Source organism: Salvelinus alpinus, chromosome 29, assembly GCF_045679555.1.
Source record: "Salvelinus alpinus chromosome 29, SLU_Salpinus.1, whole genome shotgun sequence".
Classification (NCBI taxonomy): domain Eukaryota; kingdom Metazoa; phylum Chordata; class Actinopteri; order Salmoniformes; family Salmonidae; genus Salvelinus; species Salvelinus alpinus.
In genome coordinates, this window is record NC_092114.1 from 43,217,568 (window position 1) to 43,232,571 (window position 15,004).

The following is a 15,004-nucleotide window of genomic DNA, read 5'->3' on the forward strand; positions in this document are numbered from 1 at the left end:
GATCACTTTTGGCTCGTGAGCGCTACTTTACAAACTACTGGCTAAAAGTATACAAAAGTACCGTAACATCCCTTTAACAGAGAGGAGGCTGAGGTTGGAGTGGGCAAAGTAGAAAGTGTTGTGCTTAAGTGCTCCCTGTATGACTAATCTGTGTGTCTGCATTTTGTGTCTGTCCCTGCTCTCTTTCTCCCTGCTCTCTTTCTCAATCTCAACTCTTCTCTTTCCTTGTATTACCCCACTTTCTACCATCACCCTTTCAATACTACCACTTCATCTCTCTCTCTCCCTCTCCTCCCCTCTCTCGCTTTCTCTTTGCCCTTCTCTTTACATTACCCCACTCTGTCTGTGTCCCCTGTCCATTACTTTCTTCTTTCGCCCCATCTCTCCCTCCCTCCCTCCCGCTCTCCTTTCCTCTCTCCCACAGGGTATTGAGAGAGTGCTGGCGGTGGCCCAGCGTATTGGGGAGCTGCAGAGGGACTGTGGGATAACCCAGACAGTGGAAGAATTTGTGGGCCAGTTCAAGTTTGGCCTGACCGAGGTGGTCTACTGCTGGGCCAGAGGCATGGTGAGTGGCGTACGCTATCTCTGAAATGCTGGACTTCTTGATTGACCTCGTTTCAGTCAAGACACTCGTGAACACTTTCCCGCACACAGAATAAACACATTTTTAAAATGTTAATGTTCAAGTGCTTTGTACTCCAGAACTAGGCTTAGTCTGGTTCGTGGAAACTGGCCCCTCAAAGTTATGAAAGCACTGTACTAAACTATACTGCAGCTTTACCCAAACTAGGGGTCGTGACCACGTGTGGGGTCGCGCGAGAGAACTCTGAAATAAAACATTTTTTTTAAATCGCGCTTGGTTCATAGAACCCGGGATTATGTCAGTAACCTCCGGTAGCCACTAGACGAGGTTGTAATAAACGGAGCGGTTTCTGTTTTTTCTTCCTGCAAATGTGATTATCTTTTGAACGGTTTAAGCAACAAAATATCACGACACTATCACTGAAAGATAAGACTCTCAGGAATGTGTCTTCTGTTTACCTCTACTCTGCCCACTAGCCTCGTTAGAAGAGAGTGGACAAGACCAGGCACTAAATCAGATTGGGGGGAAAATAACATAATCAATGCTTACGTTATTTTCTACCTAGAAGATCATGCAAAATTATTGCCTGATGACCTTCTGAACTTCCCAATAAGTTCCTGATGCAATTCGGTCACTTCAAACCATACTTCCTTCAGATAGAAATACTGTCAAAAGTACTGTGAGACTGATTTGTAATAGGCTGTCATAGCCCCATTTAAAATAAGTTAACATTGGCTGTTGATTACATCACTTTTTTAACATGGTGGGGTCTTTTTTGTGTGTGTTTTTTTTCTAAATTGGGTCACGGGGCAAAAAGGTATGGGGGACACATGCTATACTGTATCTAAAGTTGAAACTAACTGATATCCCTACCTCCTGTCCTGTCCTAGCCTGTACTTTATTTTATTTAACCTTTTATTTCATCAGGAAAGTCTCATTGAGACACAGTCTCTTTTACAGAGGAGATCAAGTAGGCAGCAGTCCTGTACTGAACTCACTCTGTCTATGCAAACTGCTGTCCCTTCCTATTTCCTGTCCCAGCCGTTTGCAGAGATTGCCCAGTTAACAGACGTCCAGGAGGGCACGGTGGTGCGCTGCATCCAGAGACTAGACGAGGTGCTGAAGGAGGTGCGCCAGGCGGCCCGCATCGTGGGAGACTCGGTCCTGGGCAGCAAGATGGAGAAAGCCTCCCTGGCCATCCGCAGAGACATCGTGTTCACCGCCTCACTCTACACACACTGAGATAGGGAGGGGGGGGAGAGGAAAAGGGAGAGAGAGGGTGTAGATAGTGTTTGTATAGTACTGTAGGTGAAAGTGTGCCAATGGAGCGAGGGAAGAAAGGAGGGAGTGGAGAGTAAGAGAGGGAGAGTCAGTGTGTGTTACTGTATAGGTGAGAGAGTGGGGTGTCTATACTGTATAGGTGAGAGAGTGCCACGGTGCCTTAGCCAAGTCCCAAGCTCAGTCAGTGTGTGTGTTTAGGGTGAAAGAGCGGGTGAGTGTGCGAGGAAGGGATCAGTCAGTGCACTTGTGATGAAAGCGAGGGTGTGTGTGTGTGAGGCAGTGAGTGAGTATGTATGGACATGCTATTGTTTACATGAGTCCTGATGAAATTCCTGGACATGGAAAGGGAATGCGCTTAAACAAATCAGAACAAAGTAGTAATGATATGAATGAAATGGTTTGTAATGTATTGCACAGTAATAAAATCAACTGTAGACTGTACCAATTGACTGTTTTTTTTCATCTATTGTCCCCCAAGGTCTTGTGTGATGTCTAAGTGTCTGTATGCATGAGTCTACCATTGGTTTAAATGATGACACAGTGAACTACTGCTCTTGCTGTATACTGTAGGAACAAAAATCGGTTCATATCCTATTCTATACAATACAGTAAAACATAATCATATCCATGTCATTTACAGTCATCTAACCCTGATCAAAGTTATCATCAGTTCTAGAGTCATGCCCATGTCCAGCAAACGCGTTGCATGTCATGACAGCAAGATGATTCAAAATAGGTTTTCCATCTCAGTGGCATATGTATTTCCCAGTCTCGACTGTCTCTTTAAGACAGCGATAGCTGTGTGTCTGATTAATTCAATGTAACTAGAGATGCATTGGAGAAACCCACTTTCCGCTATTACGGTGGATGTACCAGCTACAGAGAGAGAGTGAATAAACTGGACATTTCTTTCCCAATTGGTCATTATAATCGGATAATCCAATTGGCCGTTAACATATAATAAAGTTATCCAGTAATACCTTTATTATAGGCCACGGATGTGGAGATAAAAAATTATTAGCTGGAAATTGAAGTCTCAATCATTTCATATTTCCCTAAGAGGATTTACCAGAAGTCGTATTGCAGAAATAAGAATATTTACATTAAATTGTTTGGAGCGGAGTTTTATTCTGACTGCACGAAATGTCGGAAAAACACGGTAAGCTTTTATTCTCTGGTTCTGTTGCGTCTTTTATGTCACCACTGTAATTGATAATTGATCCAATTCTTCCACTCCTCCGCTGTCTATTCTCTCCGTTGCATTGTGAGAAATGTGTATATTTCGGATAATTCTTTGGCTATATGGTGTTTTGGTGATTTTGGAGGTGGATTACTGTAACAATTGGCAACATGGTGACGCACGATATCTCTGTTTCCATCTTCTACATTTTCAGCTCCCCATGTCAACATCTCCGACAAACTCATCCTACTTATCTGCATGCGCTGCATCTGTAGTACACTGTTTCCCCCCCAATAGGCTGCTCTCTCTATTTCATCACCTATGCATGCACATGTATTTAAATGACTACAATGAAGTAACGTTTTGCGCGCGTGCGTGCGGCTGTTTCCCTGCGTGCGGACAGATGTGCGTGTGTACAGTGTATCAGGGTGTGTGTGCGCGTGCGTGATGTTCACATTTAAAAAAAAAAAAAAATGCACTACAATAATTTGCTTCATTTGTCCCTTTTAACTTCCCTGGATTCACTGTAACCTAGGAGGTTACCAAGGTAAGCGCCATGTCACTGAGTGAGATGCCTCCCTCTATAGAGAGGCCTACAGTGCATGTTCATGGCATTCTCACATCTCAATGAATGAAGTGCATAGGCTATATAGCCTCATCACGTGCTGGACACACAAACACACCTCTGAGGTTTTGTTTTATGTATCAGAATAGACGGAATAATGTCATCCAATACGGATGATAAAACATGCCAGATTCAAGGTATTTTTCACTGGAGATAGATATAGATATAGCAACAGATATAGATAGGCCGATTCCCCTTCATTATTAACATACCCAAAGGAGACCTATCATGATTTGCCTATAGATCTACGCTGAACAAAAATATAAATGCAACAGGCAACAATTTCAAAGATTTTTCTGAGTTACAGTTCATATAAGGAAATCAGTCAATTGAAATAAATGCATCATGCTTATCTATGGATTCCACATGACTGGGAATACAGATGTGCATCTGTTGGTCACAGATAGCTTTTTTTTTAAAGGTAGGGGCGTGGATCAGATAACTAGTCAGTATCTGTTGTGACCACCATTTGCCTCATGCCTCATCTCCTTCACATAGAGTTGATCAGGCTGTTGATTGTGGCCTGTGGAATGTTGTCCCACCCCTCTTCAATGGCTCTGTGAAGTTGCTGGATATTGGTGGGAACTGGGACACACTGTCGTACACGTCAATCCAGAACATCCCAAACATGCTCATGGCTGACATGCATGCAGGTCATGGAAGAACTGGGACATTTTCAACCTCCAGGATTTTTTTTTTTACAGATCCTTGCGACATGGGGCCGTGCATTATAACGCTGAAACATGAGGTGATGGCAGCGGATGAATGACACGACAATGGGCCTCAGGATCTCGTCATGGTATCTCTGTGCATTCAAATTGCAATTGTGTTCGTTGTCTGTAGATTATGCCTGCCATATCGTAACCCCACCGCCACCAAGGGGCACTCTGTTCACAACATTGACATCAGCAGTCAGTTGAAACCGGGATTCATCCGTAAAGAGCACACTTCTCCAGCGGGCCAGTGGCCATCGAAGGTGAGCATTTGCCCATTGAAGTCGGTTACAATGCCAATCTGCAGTCAGGTCAAGACCCTGGTGAGGATGACGAGCACGCAAATGAGCTTCCCAGAGACGGTTTCTGACAGTTTGTGCAGAAATCCTTCGGTTGTACAAACCCACCGTTTTTGCAAACCCACGGTTTCATCAGCTGTCGGGGTGGCTGGTCTCAGATGATGCCGCAGGCGAATAAGCCGGATGTGGAGGGCTAACGACTTTGGAGGAGGCTTATGGTAGAGAAATGAACATTAAATTCTCTGGCAACAGCTCTGGTGGACATTCCTGTAGTCAGCATGCCAATTGCATGCTATCTCAAAACTTGTGACTGTGGGGATTGTGTTGTGTGACAAAACTGCACATTGTAGAGTGGCCTTTTATTGAAGGTGCACCTGTGTAATGATCATGCTGTTTAATCAACTTTTTAAAATGCCACACCAGTCCGGTGGATTGATTATCTTGGCAAAGGAGAAATTTGCACCTACAGGGATGTAAACAAATCTGTGCACAAAATTTGAGAGAAATATGCTTTTTGTGCATACGGAACATTTCTGGGATCTTTTATTCCAGCTCACTTTACATGTTGCGTTTATATTTTTTTTCAGTATACAACATAAGACATTTGGAATGATCAAACTATATATGTTATTTGGTTTTAGTTCACCATTAGACTGCTGGGTTTCATGCAGGCCTATACCGTACTTGATGGTCTATTTGGTATACAGTATGACTTAGTTGTGAATGGGCCATTAATTTAAACAGCCAATTAAAGTATACATTAGTGCTTATTATTAATCTCATCCTATTAATCAGATGTCTCTGTTTTGCATTCAGTCCCTGTTGAGTGCCATGTGCCCTTTAACAGGTGTCCCTCCTTCTGTGTCAGCATTCCATCCCTCTTCTTCTGTGTCTGAGTGGTCTTACTCTCGCAGTGGTGACAGTGTTAGTGGGTTATGTAATGCCTGTGTGTATCCCCAAGCACAACTCATCTCTCATCACTCACTCTCTCCACACCTCTCTCTCTCTCTCTCTCTCTCCCTCTCTCTCCCCATCTCCCTCTCTCTCCCCACCTCTCTCTCTCTCTCTCTGTCTGCCTCATCAACTGCTGAATAGGCTAGTCAGCATGCTGTGAATTCCTGTATTGTACAAAATGAACCTGGCTACTGTGTGAACGTGGGGATTTTTGTTTCTCTCTGCGTGAAATGTATTCAACATTTTCCCACGCTATACATGTCTTTGTGGTTTACATACCGGTAGGGAAAAAAACTATAGTGCTCGTTAGGGTTGCACATTTTGGGGAATATTCAGAGGTGGAAACTTTCCATGGGAATTAACGGAAATATATGCAAATTGATATTAATACCATTTAAATGTAGATGTTTTTTTGCATTGGATGTATTTACCATATCATATAGAGATAGAAACATAAACCTTTTACCTTATCATAAGTAGACATAATTGCAAATTATTTAAATCCTTCCAATAGAAAGAAAAAAACTATTTAGTTACGAATTGAACTTTAATTAAATTAGTTGACTATTCACATTAGCTGATTTCACTGAACAACAAAATAAAGGCAATATTGAATGATCCCTAATGATCCATTGCATCCCCCAAAAACGTTTTTAACATACATCTGTAAAATGATAGTCTAGAAACTAAAGCTTTGGTTGTCTTCCTGTCAGGCTTCCTGTCAGTCTTGTCCCTGGACCTCCTCAATGTCCACCTCTTGAACATCAGACTCTGAGGCCTCATCTTCACTGTCACTTTCCAACCTTGTTGAGGATGGCTCGTTGTCAAGCTCAAAAAGCCTCAAATTTGCCCGGATGGCCACCAATTTTTCAACACTTGTATTGGTCAGCCTGATGCGTGCTTTGGTGTATGTGTTCCCAAACAAGGACCAGTTGCTCTCTGAGGTGGCTGATGTTGGTGGGATTTGGAGGATGATGGAGACAACAGGGGAAAGAGCCTCAGATCCACCAGGTGGCTGATGAGATAAGTTGGCACGACTGCCATATTTCATCTCCATCCCAAAGCCCTTGCTTGGACGTGTACTTCGCCAGACTGCCAAGAACCACGCCCTCATCCAGTCCAAGGTGGCGAGACACGGTAGTGATGACACCATAGGCCTTGTTGATCTATGTGCCAGACAGGATGCTCTTGCCAGCATACTTGGGGTACAACATGTATGCTGCGGCGTGTATGGGCTTCAGGCAGAAGTCTTCATGCTTTTTGATGTATTTCTTCTCTTACATCTGCAAGCAGAGTCTGAACATTAGACAGGATGGCATTGTCGTCCTCAATTCGTACAATGGCTGCTGCTATAGGTTTCAGGAGTTTCAGGCTGCTTACCACTCTCTCCCAAAATACATCACCCAGGAGGATCCTCTTGATGGGGCTGTCCATATCGGCAGACTGTGATATGGCCATTTCTTGGAGCGACTCCTCCCCCTCCAGGAGACAGTCAAACATGATGACAACACCCCAACGGGTGTTGCTGGGCAGCTTCAATGTGGTGCTCTTATTCTTCTCACTTTGCCTGGTGAGGTAGATTTCTGCTATATCTTGATGACCCTTCACATAACTAACCATTTCCTTGGCTCTCTTGTAGAGTGTTTCCATTGTTTTCAGAGCCATGATGTCCTTGAGGAGCAGATTCAATGATTGAGCAGCACAGCCAATTGGTGTGATGTGAGGGTAGGACTCCTCCACTTTAGACCAATCAGCCTTAATGTTTGCAGCATTGTCTATCACCAGTGCAAATACCTTCTGTGGTCCAAGGTCATTGATGACTGCCTTCAGCTCATCTGCAATGTAGATACCGGTGTGTCTGTTGTCCCATGTGTCTGTGCTCTTGTAGAATACTGATTGAGGGGTGGAGATGATGTAGTTAATTATTCCTTGCCCACGAACATTCAACCACCCATCAGAGATGATTGCAATACAGTCTGCTTTCTCCATGATTTGCTTGACCTTCACTTGAACTCTGTTGAACTGCATCCAGCAAATGAGTAGATAAAGCATGTCTGGTTGGAGGGGTGTATGCTGGGCGAAGAACAGTCATAAATCTCTTCCAATACACATTGCCTGTGAGCATCAGAGGTGAACTAGTTGCATACACAGCTCGAGCAAGACATTCATCAGCATTTCTCTGACTACGTTCCTCCATTGAGTCAAAAAAAACTTCTGATTCCAGGAGGACCATGAGCTGTTGCTATCGATAAGGTGTCTGATTCATCATTTTCACCTCGAATAGAACTAGAGGGACTTGCTTGTTGTGAGTGCTTGGCCAGATGATTCTGCATATTTGTTGCATTCTTCACATATGATTTGGCACAGTATTTGCAAATGTACACAGCTTTTCCTTCTACATTAGCTGCAGTGAAATGTCTCCACAAATCAGATAGTGCCCGTGGCATTTTCCTGTAAAGATTAGACATTTTTTTGTAAAAAAACAACAAATACAATTCCATGTACAGATAAGTAGTTAAGCAGTTAGATTAAACAACTCCTTTGTAAGATACATGTTTTAAATGTATGGAAACAGGTGAATTAACATTCCTCAGTTAGCGGGCTCAAGCAAGCTAAAACCCACATGGTAGCAAAAACTAACTAGCAGAAATTGTTAGCAAGTTAGAAATGATTTAAACACACTTTGCTGTAGGCTACTATTTACTAGTTAGCAAAAAATCATGTATGTCAAATAAAATATATTCACCCCACACAGTATTATAATCAAAACTTACCAGATCACATGTAGTCCTTGGCTTAGACAGTGTAGTAGTGTGGGTTTAATAGCATCTCATTAGTGTGCAAGATCTTGAGAATCAGCTGTACATGTGATGGAAGAATGCACTGTGCATGCAGAGGGTTGCAATTCCATTTAATTGGGGATAGTTTAACCAAAATATGCCACAAGACCTAGAATTGCCTTATGTGTATCTCACAAATAAAGGTTCATTGTTATAAGCTAACTTTTTTGATGAATTTAAGCCAAATTCCCCAAATTCCAGGGCTTAACTTCCCATGGAAAATTTCCGGAAAAATTCCGTAAATTTACCGGAAAGTTTACAACCCTTGCACCCTAGTGCTCGTTAGATAACGTTTCTGCCTACTCTTCTCTCTCTCTCTCGCTCGCTCGCTCGCTCTCTCTCTCTCTCTCTCTCTCTCTCTCTCTCTCTCTCTCTCTCTCTCTCTCTCTCTCTCTCTCTTTCATTTTTTTCTTGTTAACATTTCTATCTCTTCCTCTCTCAGGTCTGGAGGACACCAATCGCCAGGCCATGTCTCAACCCATGCAGCAAATGCAGCCCCCTCCTTACCTCCCCTCCCAGGAACTTAACATGGGCCAACAACACTCCAACATGCAACACTCCAACATGCAACACTCCAACATGCAGCACCCCAACATGGCCCCTCAGGCCGGCTGTGGCCCCCAGCCCAACTACCCCCCTCCACCCCCGCCCCCTGGCTCCGATGGCTACCAGGAGACCCAGTTCCACAATGGCTCCTACGGACACCCAGGGGCCCCACAGGGCTACACAGTCCAGACCCAGGGACCAGGAGGGGGGGTCCCACATGCCCCCGTGGGGTACTTTCAACCAGGATACCCTCTCCAGTTGCAGCCCTGCACAGCCTACGTTCCTGTCTACCCCGTGGCGTCGGTGAGTCAATGACTTCAACTACAATAGCAGTCATCGTTCGAACTCAATAAATGTAAATGTAAAGAAATGCAAAGGATTTTGTGTTTGTCGAAAAGACAACAAAGCGTACGAGGATGATATGCTCATCCAAATCTGTAGAAAACCGGTGCTGGGTGGGCAACAATATACAAGAACGGAAAGGCCCGCACAAGGTATAATATGGCTTCCCAGTCCTCTACTTCCTCACCATGATAGATTATGTAGTGCAGACATTTCCTTTCTTAATGGAATGGAGAATGAGTCACCCACATAGCCAATGTCCACTGGTTCTTAGATTAAGGCCGGGAGCCACTGTCATATGATACCTTTGTGTGTCCTCCCTCTCCCTCTCCCTCTCCCTCTCCCTCTCCCTCTCTCTCTCTTCCCCCCCTATCTCTTGCTCACTCTTGCCCCCCCCCCTTTCTTTCTCTCTCTCTCTCTCCCCCCCTTCTCTCCCTCTCTCTCCTCAGGGGCAGCCCTACCAGGGGATGCCCCAGGGCCAGATGGGCATGCAGATGCCCCATGGCATCGCCCTGATGGAGCCACGGCGCCCGCCTCACGACTACCTGCCAATCGCTGTGCTCACCACCGTTTGCTGCTTCTGGCCAACAGGAATCATAGCCATCATCAAGGCAGTACAGGTTGGTATTAGGCAAGCACATAATCATAGAGAACACTAGAATGGACATTGGCATCCCAGGAACGGGATAACAAGACGACCATCAGGGTCAGGGCAAACTTTCCTTCTAGAAACTGATCGAATATGGTCAAATGTTGTATGAAACTTGAACATTTGTAGATATGTCTACACAGTATGTTTGTTAGCTAGCCAGTCAGTTTTAGTGGAATGATTTTTCTGAGTATTTTGTTGTATCTCTATGTGTATTAAAGTATTATGTTCGTTGTTTATATGCTGGCTTTGATAGTTAGCCTGATCATTATGCGCAACACTCTACAACAGCCTACATTATGTAATTGCAGCATTGTTTACACAGGTTAAAATAGATTTTCACTTTGGGCTTGCTTCCGATGGGTTTTTTGTTGAGCTAAGCTGACAACAAGGCGTAGATAGGCCTGCAAGCTTAGAGGTTTAACCATTAGTATGTTTGATTAATTTAAGGCCTGATAAATTGTGTTTTGTGGCTTTTTGTGTGGGCATGTGATGTTGTCAACACCTCTCTCTCTCTCTCTCTCTCTCTCTCTCTCTCATTCTCTCTCTCAACTAAATTCAGAAGTTGCTTTAATAGCATGAAATACATTCTATAAATATGGCCAAAGCATTCCAAAAACCATATTTGTGAGGGGGGGGAAAAACTCTCTCTCTCTCTCCCTCCCTCAGGTGCGTACGGCGGTGGCCAGGGGGGACATGGTGATGGCAGAGATAGCGTCCCGCGAGGCGCGTAACTTCTCCTTCATCAGCCTGGCGGTGGGCATTGCCTCCATCGTTCTGTGTACCATCCTCACCGTGGTAGTCATCATTGCCTCCCAACACCATGACGACGACTGGGAACCCTAATACATAACGTAGTGTGGCATCATGGGATATGTAGTTTTGGGTGGAGATAGAAGAATATGGGCACTGAAATGCACACTCTGATACTGGTATGTTATATTGGAGGTATATATGTGTATATATGCACCCTGTGTACTGTATATACAGTTCTGACCTACTGACTACTAACAGGCTGAGAAACAATCACAGCTAATATTCAAATGTCAAAACAAATAGGTGCCCATTATGGGCCAGTATTACTTACCACTGTAACCATTTATATTCAGATAAAGTAGTACTCCATAGCGCTTATGGGGGAAAACAGAGTACATGCACAGAGGAATTGAATGGCAATTCCACCACTTTTCAACCTAATTTTCATGATCTCCTGCACAATACTAGTGTCATATGTGAAAACAGTGCCTGACGTCATCAAAAGTTAAAACCTCAGTGACGCGAGGAGTAAGAAAATATTCTCCATCTGGCTAGAAACTCATTGCAGTTTACTTTTAATCCTAGCTTGTGATGTCACAGAAAAGCATTTTTTTTAGGACTATTCTTCTTCTTTTTTTAACCCACAGATCATAGAAACGCAGAATTTTCACGTATATAGACACTGGTATGATGCTGGAGATAATGAAAATGAGGTTGAAAAGTGGTGGAATTGCCCTTTAACTGTGAATTATTTATGAATTACTGATTAATTTATGGTCCCCTCCAACCTAGGTAGACCAAACCATGGGTCACACTGTATCACAAATCTGTCAAATAGATCACAAATCATAACTGAAATTACTTCCCAATATAATTAGTATTTTATGAAGAGATTGTTTTGAATTACTTCAAAAATAAATACTTTTATTGAATTGTGTTTGTAGTCATGTATAGTTTTTGATTTATTAGGATTTTCAGAAACATGAGCCATCTAGTGATAGTATATTTTATATTTATTTAAAGGATAGAATAAATTACAGTATAACAGACTGCCAAACATTGCCATTTATTTTACACACAATCAAATGGAAAGTAAATCAAGTCATGATATAGTTTACTAATTATGAGATCAAACTATGAAAAAGATGAAGAAATATTGAGATTTTTCTTTTGAGATGAATGACATCTCTATTTAAAGTTGTGTCGATGGAGAGATACACCATAGGATGTACTGTGTCAGTGTCCCGCCTTTTTTTTGTGTGGCTGATATGGACTTGGTTGTTGACAAATTGTTTGTTGCATAAGACTGTTTAATACTTGTTCACTTTATTTATGTATGTATTCATATTTTGTTGCATAAGACTGTTTAATACTTGTTCACTTTATTTATGTATGTATTTATCTATATTATAATTTATTCATTTGTTTATTTATATAATATATTTTTTCATAGCTTTTTAGAATGTCACCCTTTTTTATAAAACTTTTTTTTTTAACCTTTATTTAACTAGGCAAGTTAGTTAAGAACAAATTCTTATTTTCAATGACAGCCTAGGAACAGTGGGTTAACTGCCTTGTTCAGGGGCCTTGTCAGCTCGGGGATTCAATCTTTCAACCTTTCGGTTACTAGTCAAACGCTGTAACCACTAGGCTACCTGCCGACCATTATGTTTTAGGTGAAATCAATATTTTATTGTACCCATATTAGCCTACAAACCTTGAAACTAGATGAAATTGGATGATGTTTGGGATGATTTGCACTTCCAGTAGGCTTAGAATTGCTTTCTACTAGGTTTTTATACACTTCAATGGGAAAGGGTAGAATTGTAGAAATAGACACATTTAAAACAACAATTACTTGCCTGATTGAAGTGGTTGACCCATTTTCTAATGTCACAGACATAAAGTAAAGTATTGCAGTACTAAGACAAAAAGCAACACATTAATGGAAAGTGCTTGGACGGACGCAATATTAAAAAGGCTATGTAATTATACATAGGGCTAGTGAGGTGTACATTTGAGAAATTGCTGCTTTTGCAAATAATGTTTAGCAAATATTAAATAGGGTCATAATTGGCAATACAAGAGTATTATCTTAGTTAATAGTTTCTCAGAGTAAAAAGGTTGTAGGCAAAGGACTTCTAGGATACAGACAAAAACTCTTTTGTGCATGCCATTGTGAACCATTATTAAAATTCTCTCAGCTAACCTTTTCCCTAATTGCCTTAGCTGATAATATGGGTTGCGTCAAACACATTTGGTCTCTAATCTAGCCTATCACGTTACGAGGTGTGTTGCCCCATGTTATAGAGAGCCAAGAGGGCTGTTGTGGAAGAGTATGAGCTGAAATGACCTGAGCCAGAATCAGTGCAGCAGAAATACTGATGGTGGCTCTGAAAACGAATGTCTCTGAGGAGAGAGAAAAAAAATCAATGCCTAATATACATTGTGGCATTTTCCTCTCCTCGACTTGTTTCTATTACCCCAAGCAGCCCCTCTCTCTCTGTTTCTCTTTCTGCTGTCCATTGCAAAATTGGGACTGTAATTCTCAACATATCTCTAATCTGCTTGTCCTTTATCTTCCGTTTTCAATTCCTATGATAATGCTATTTTTTAAAGAAAATGAAGTTAGTCAGAAGTGTTGAGAATGTGTTGTTTCTCGTGAAGGACCATAATTACTGATTTGAATATTGTATTAGGGTGTTTGAAGTTTAATTCTGAAAGTATTATTACTATGGCTATTATGATTCTGTTTACGTGGTAATCACCTTTGCATTTGATTATCACTGCTGTATTTATAATGTACATTGTATTTGGAGAATACTGTATGTTCTTAATCTGATAACATGGCATTCTAGAAATATGCTAAGAGAGCAAAGTAAGCACAGTATTGTGACTCAGTGGTGCTGTTACTCACCTCTATACAAGAGAAGTGTTGGTATAGAACGTGTGTATGCTTTTTAGACTCACTCCTAGCATATCTAGCTGTTTTTAGATCTACACTGTGCTCTTCCCACATACTTGTTTTCTCAGGCATTTCTATGCCATTGTCGATGACAGGCTGGGCAAATGCTACTGCTTCTTTGCCGTGTTGATACCTTTTCTCTGAGCATGTAAATGTAATGGATTGGCGCGTTCAAAGTGGCTGGCGAATCACAGTGTACACCAACTTCTCCTGGGGGTTTATTTCTGTTCATGGGTGTTACACATGCATTTGTGTATGAATTCAATTGTTTGAATAAAATACGATTTTTTGGGGGTTGAGCAAGACCGAGCAACAGTGATGTGTACTCTATATCTCTCTCTGTCTCTGCTCTCTCTCTCTGTGGCCTTTCCTCTCCCGACGTCTCTTAAGTGCTATTTATAGTTGGCCCGGATTCCTCCATCCTTGTACAGTTTCGCTTTCTCTCCCTGTCAGAGCATGAACTATCTTTCAATAGCTTGGGCTTCATCACATATCAAAGTGCAGCCTCAATGGTATTTCTTTCTAGTCCCATTATTACAGCGCCAGCATTTCTGTTTGTCTTTTTGCACCGTCTCAAGAGCGTCTAAGGCCTCTGTCATGTGTATTTTTACTATCTTTTTTTCCCATGTAGATAACACAAGAGCTGAACCGCAACATAAAACATTAAAACACATCTCTATACTCTACGTCCCATTGATTGCTTATAGATATTACACTAACTGGTTGAGTGCACATGTATCCCCAGATAGACACAGAGAGCAGAGGAGGCTGGTGGGAGGAGCTATAGGAAGACGGGCTCATTCCAATGGCTGGGATGGAATAAATTCTACGGTATCAAACACACATATGGAAACCGTTACCTTCATTCCATTCTAGCCATTACACTGAGTCCGTCCTCCTATAGCTCCTCCCACCAGCCTCCTCTGACACAGAGAGAAGTGGTGGGACTAGGCCAGACTGTGTCTGCAAGATCACAGATGGCCATTTAGCCTCCCAAATAGTGACCCAGCGTCTGTGCGATCGTTTAACTTGGACTGTCGCAACATGCATCTCTGTACCGCTACACCGCCCTGCCTCCTCTATACCGCCCTGTCTCCCGAGCGCTGTGTCTCTCCCTGTGTGTGTTTGTGTCATCATGCCAAGCACCGGATACTTATGAGCCAATCACCTCAGCAGTTGTGTCAAGGCTGATTAATAACCATGGATTAATGAATGAAACTGTGTGCCACATGCACCTCCTGTGTAGCCGTGCAGCCGGCCAAGAACAATGA

General features: G+C 42.4%; 2 protein-coding genes across 3 annotated transcripts in view; both read left to right on the forward strand.

The window, feature by feature from the left end:
* The window catches only part of LOC139558771 (superkiller complex protein 2-like), a 42,654-nt gene extending 40,349 nt beyond the window's left edge, over positions 1-2,305 (forward strand). The window contains exons 28-29 of the mRNA XM_071374194.1: positions 425-565; positions 1,625-2,305. Of these exons, the coding sequence (XP_071230295.1) occupies positions 425-565; positions 1,625-1,825 (342 nt within the window). The 3' untranslated portion in view covers positions 1,826-2,305. The remainder of the gene's footprint in view (positions 1-424; positions 566-1,624) is intronic.
* A 365-nt stretch (positions 2,306-2,670) lies between these two features.
* prrt1 (proline-rich transmembrane protein 1) lies at positions 2,671-14,048 on the forward strand. 2 transcript variants are annotated; one of them, XM_071374202.1, is made up of 5 exons: positions 2,671-3,023; positions 3,580-3,591; positions 8,918-9,324; positions 9,813-9,983; positions 10,682-14,048. In XM_071374202.1, the coding sequence occupies exons 1-5, from the start codon at positions 3,008-3,010 to the stop codon at positions 10,856-10,858; spliced, it is 783 nt and encodes a 260-aa protein (XP_071230303.1). In that variant the 5' UTR covers positions 2,671-3,007; the 3' UTR covers positions 10,859-14,048. The 2 variants fall into 2 exon arrangements, with proteins under 2 accessions (XP_071230303.1, XP_071230304.1); XM_071374203.1 differs by lacking the exon at positions 3,580-3,591 and having other exon boundaries at positions 2,672-3,023.
* Positions 14,049-15,004: the final 956 nt, after the last annotated feature.

Excerpts from the sequence above, each read along its gene's own strand:
- prrt1 (XM_071374202.1), top strand. Across the intron at positions 9,325-9,812 it reads CTGTCTACCCCGTGGCGTCG|GGGCAGCCCTACCAGGGGAT; the intron begins GTGAGTCAATGA and ends CTCTCTCCTCAG. Across the intron at positions 9,984-10,681 it reads CCATCATCAAGGCAGTACAG|GTGCGTACGGCGGTGGCCAG; the intron begins GTTGGTATTAGG and ends TCCCTCCCTCAG.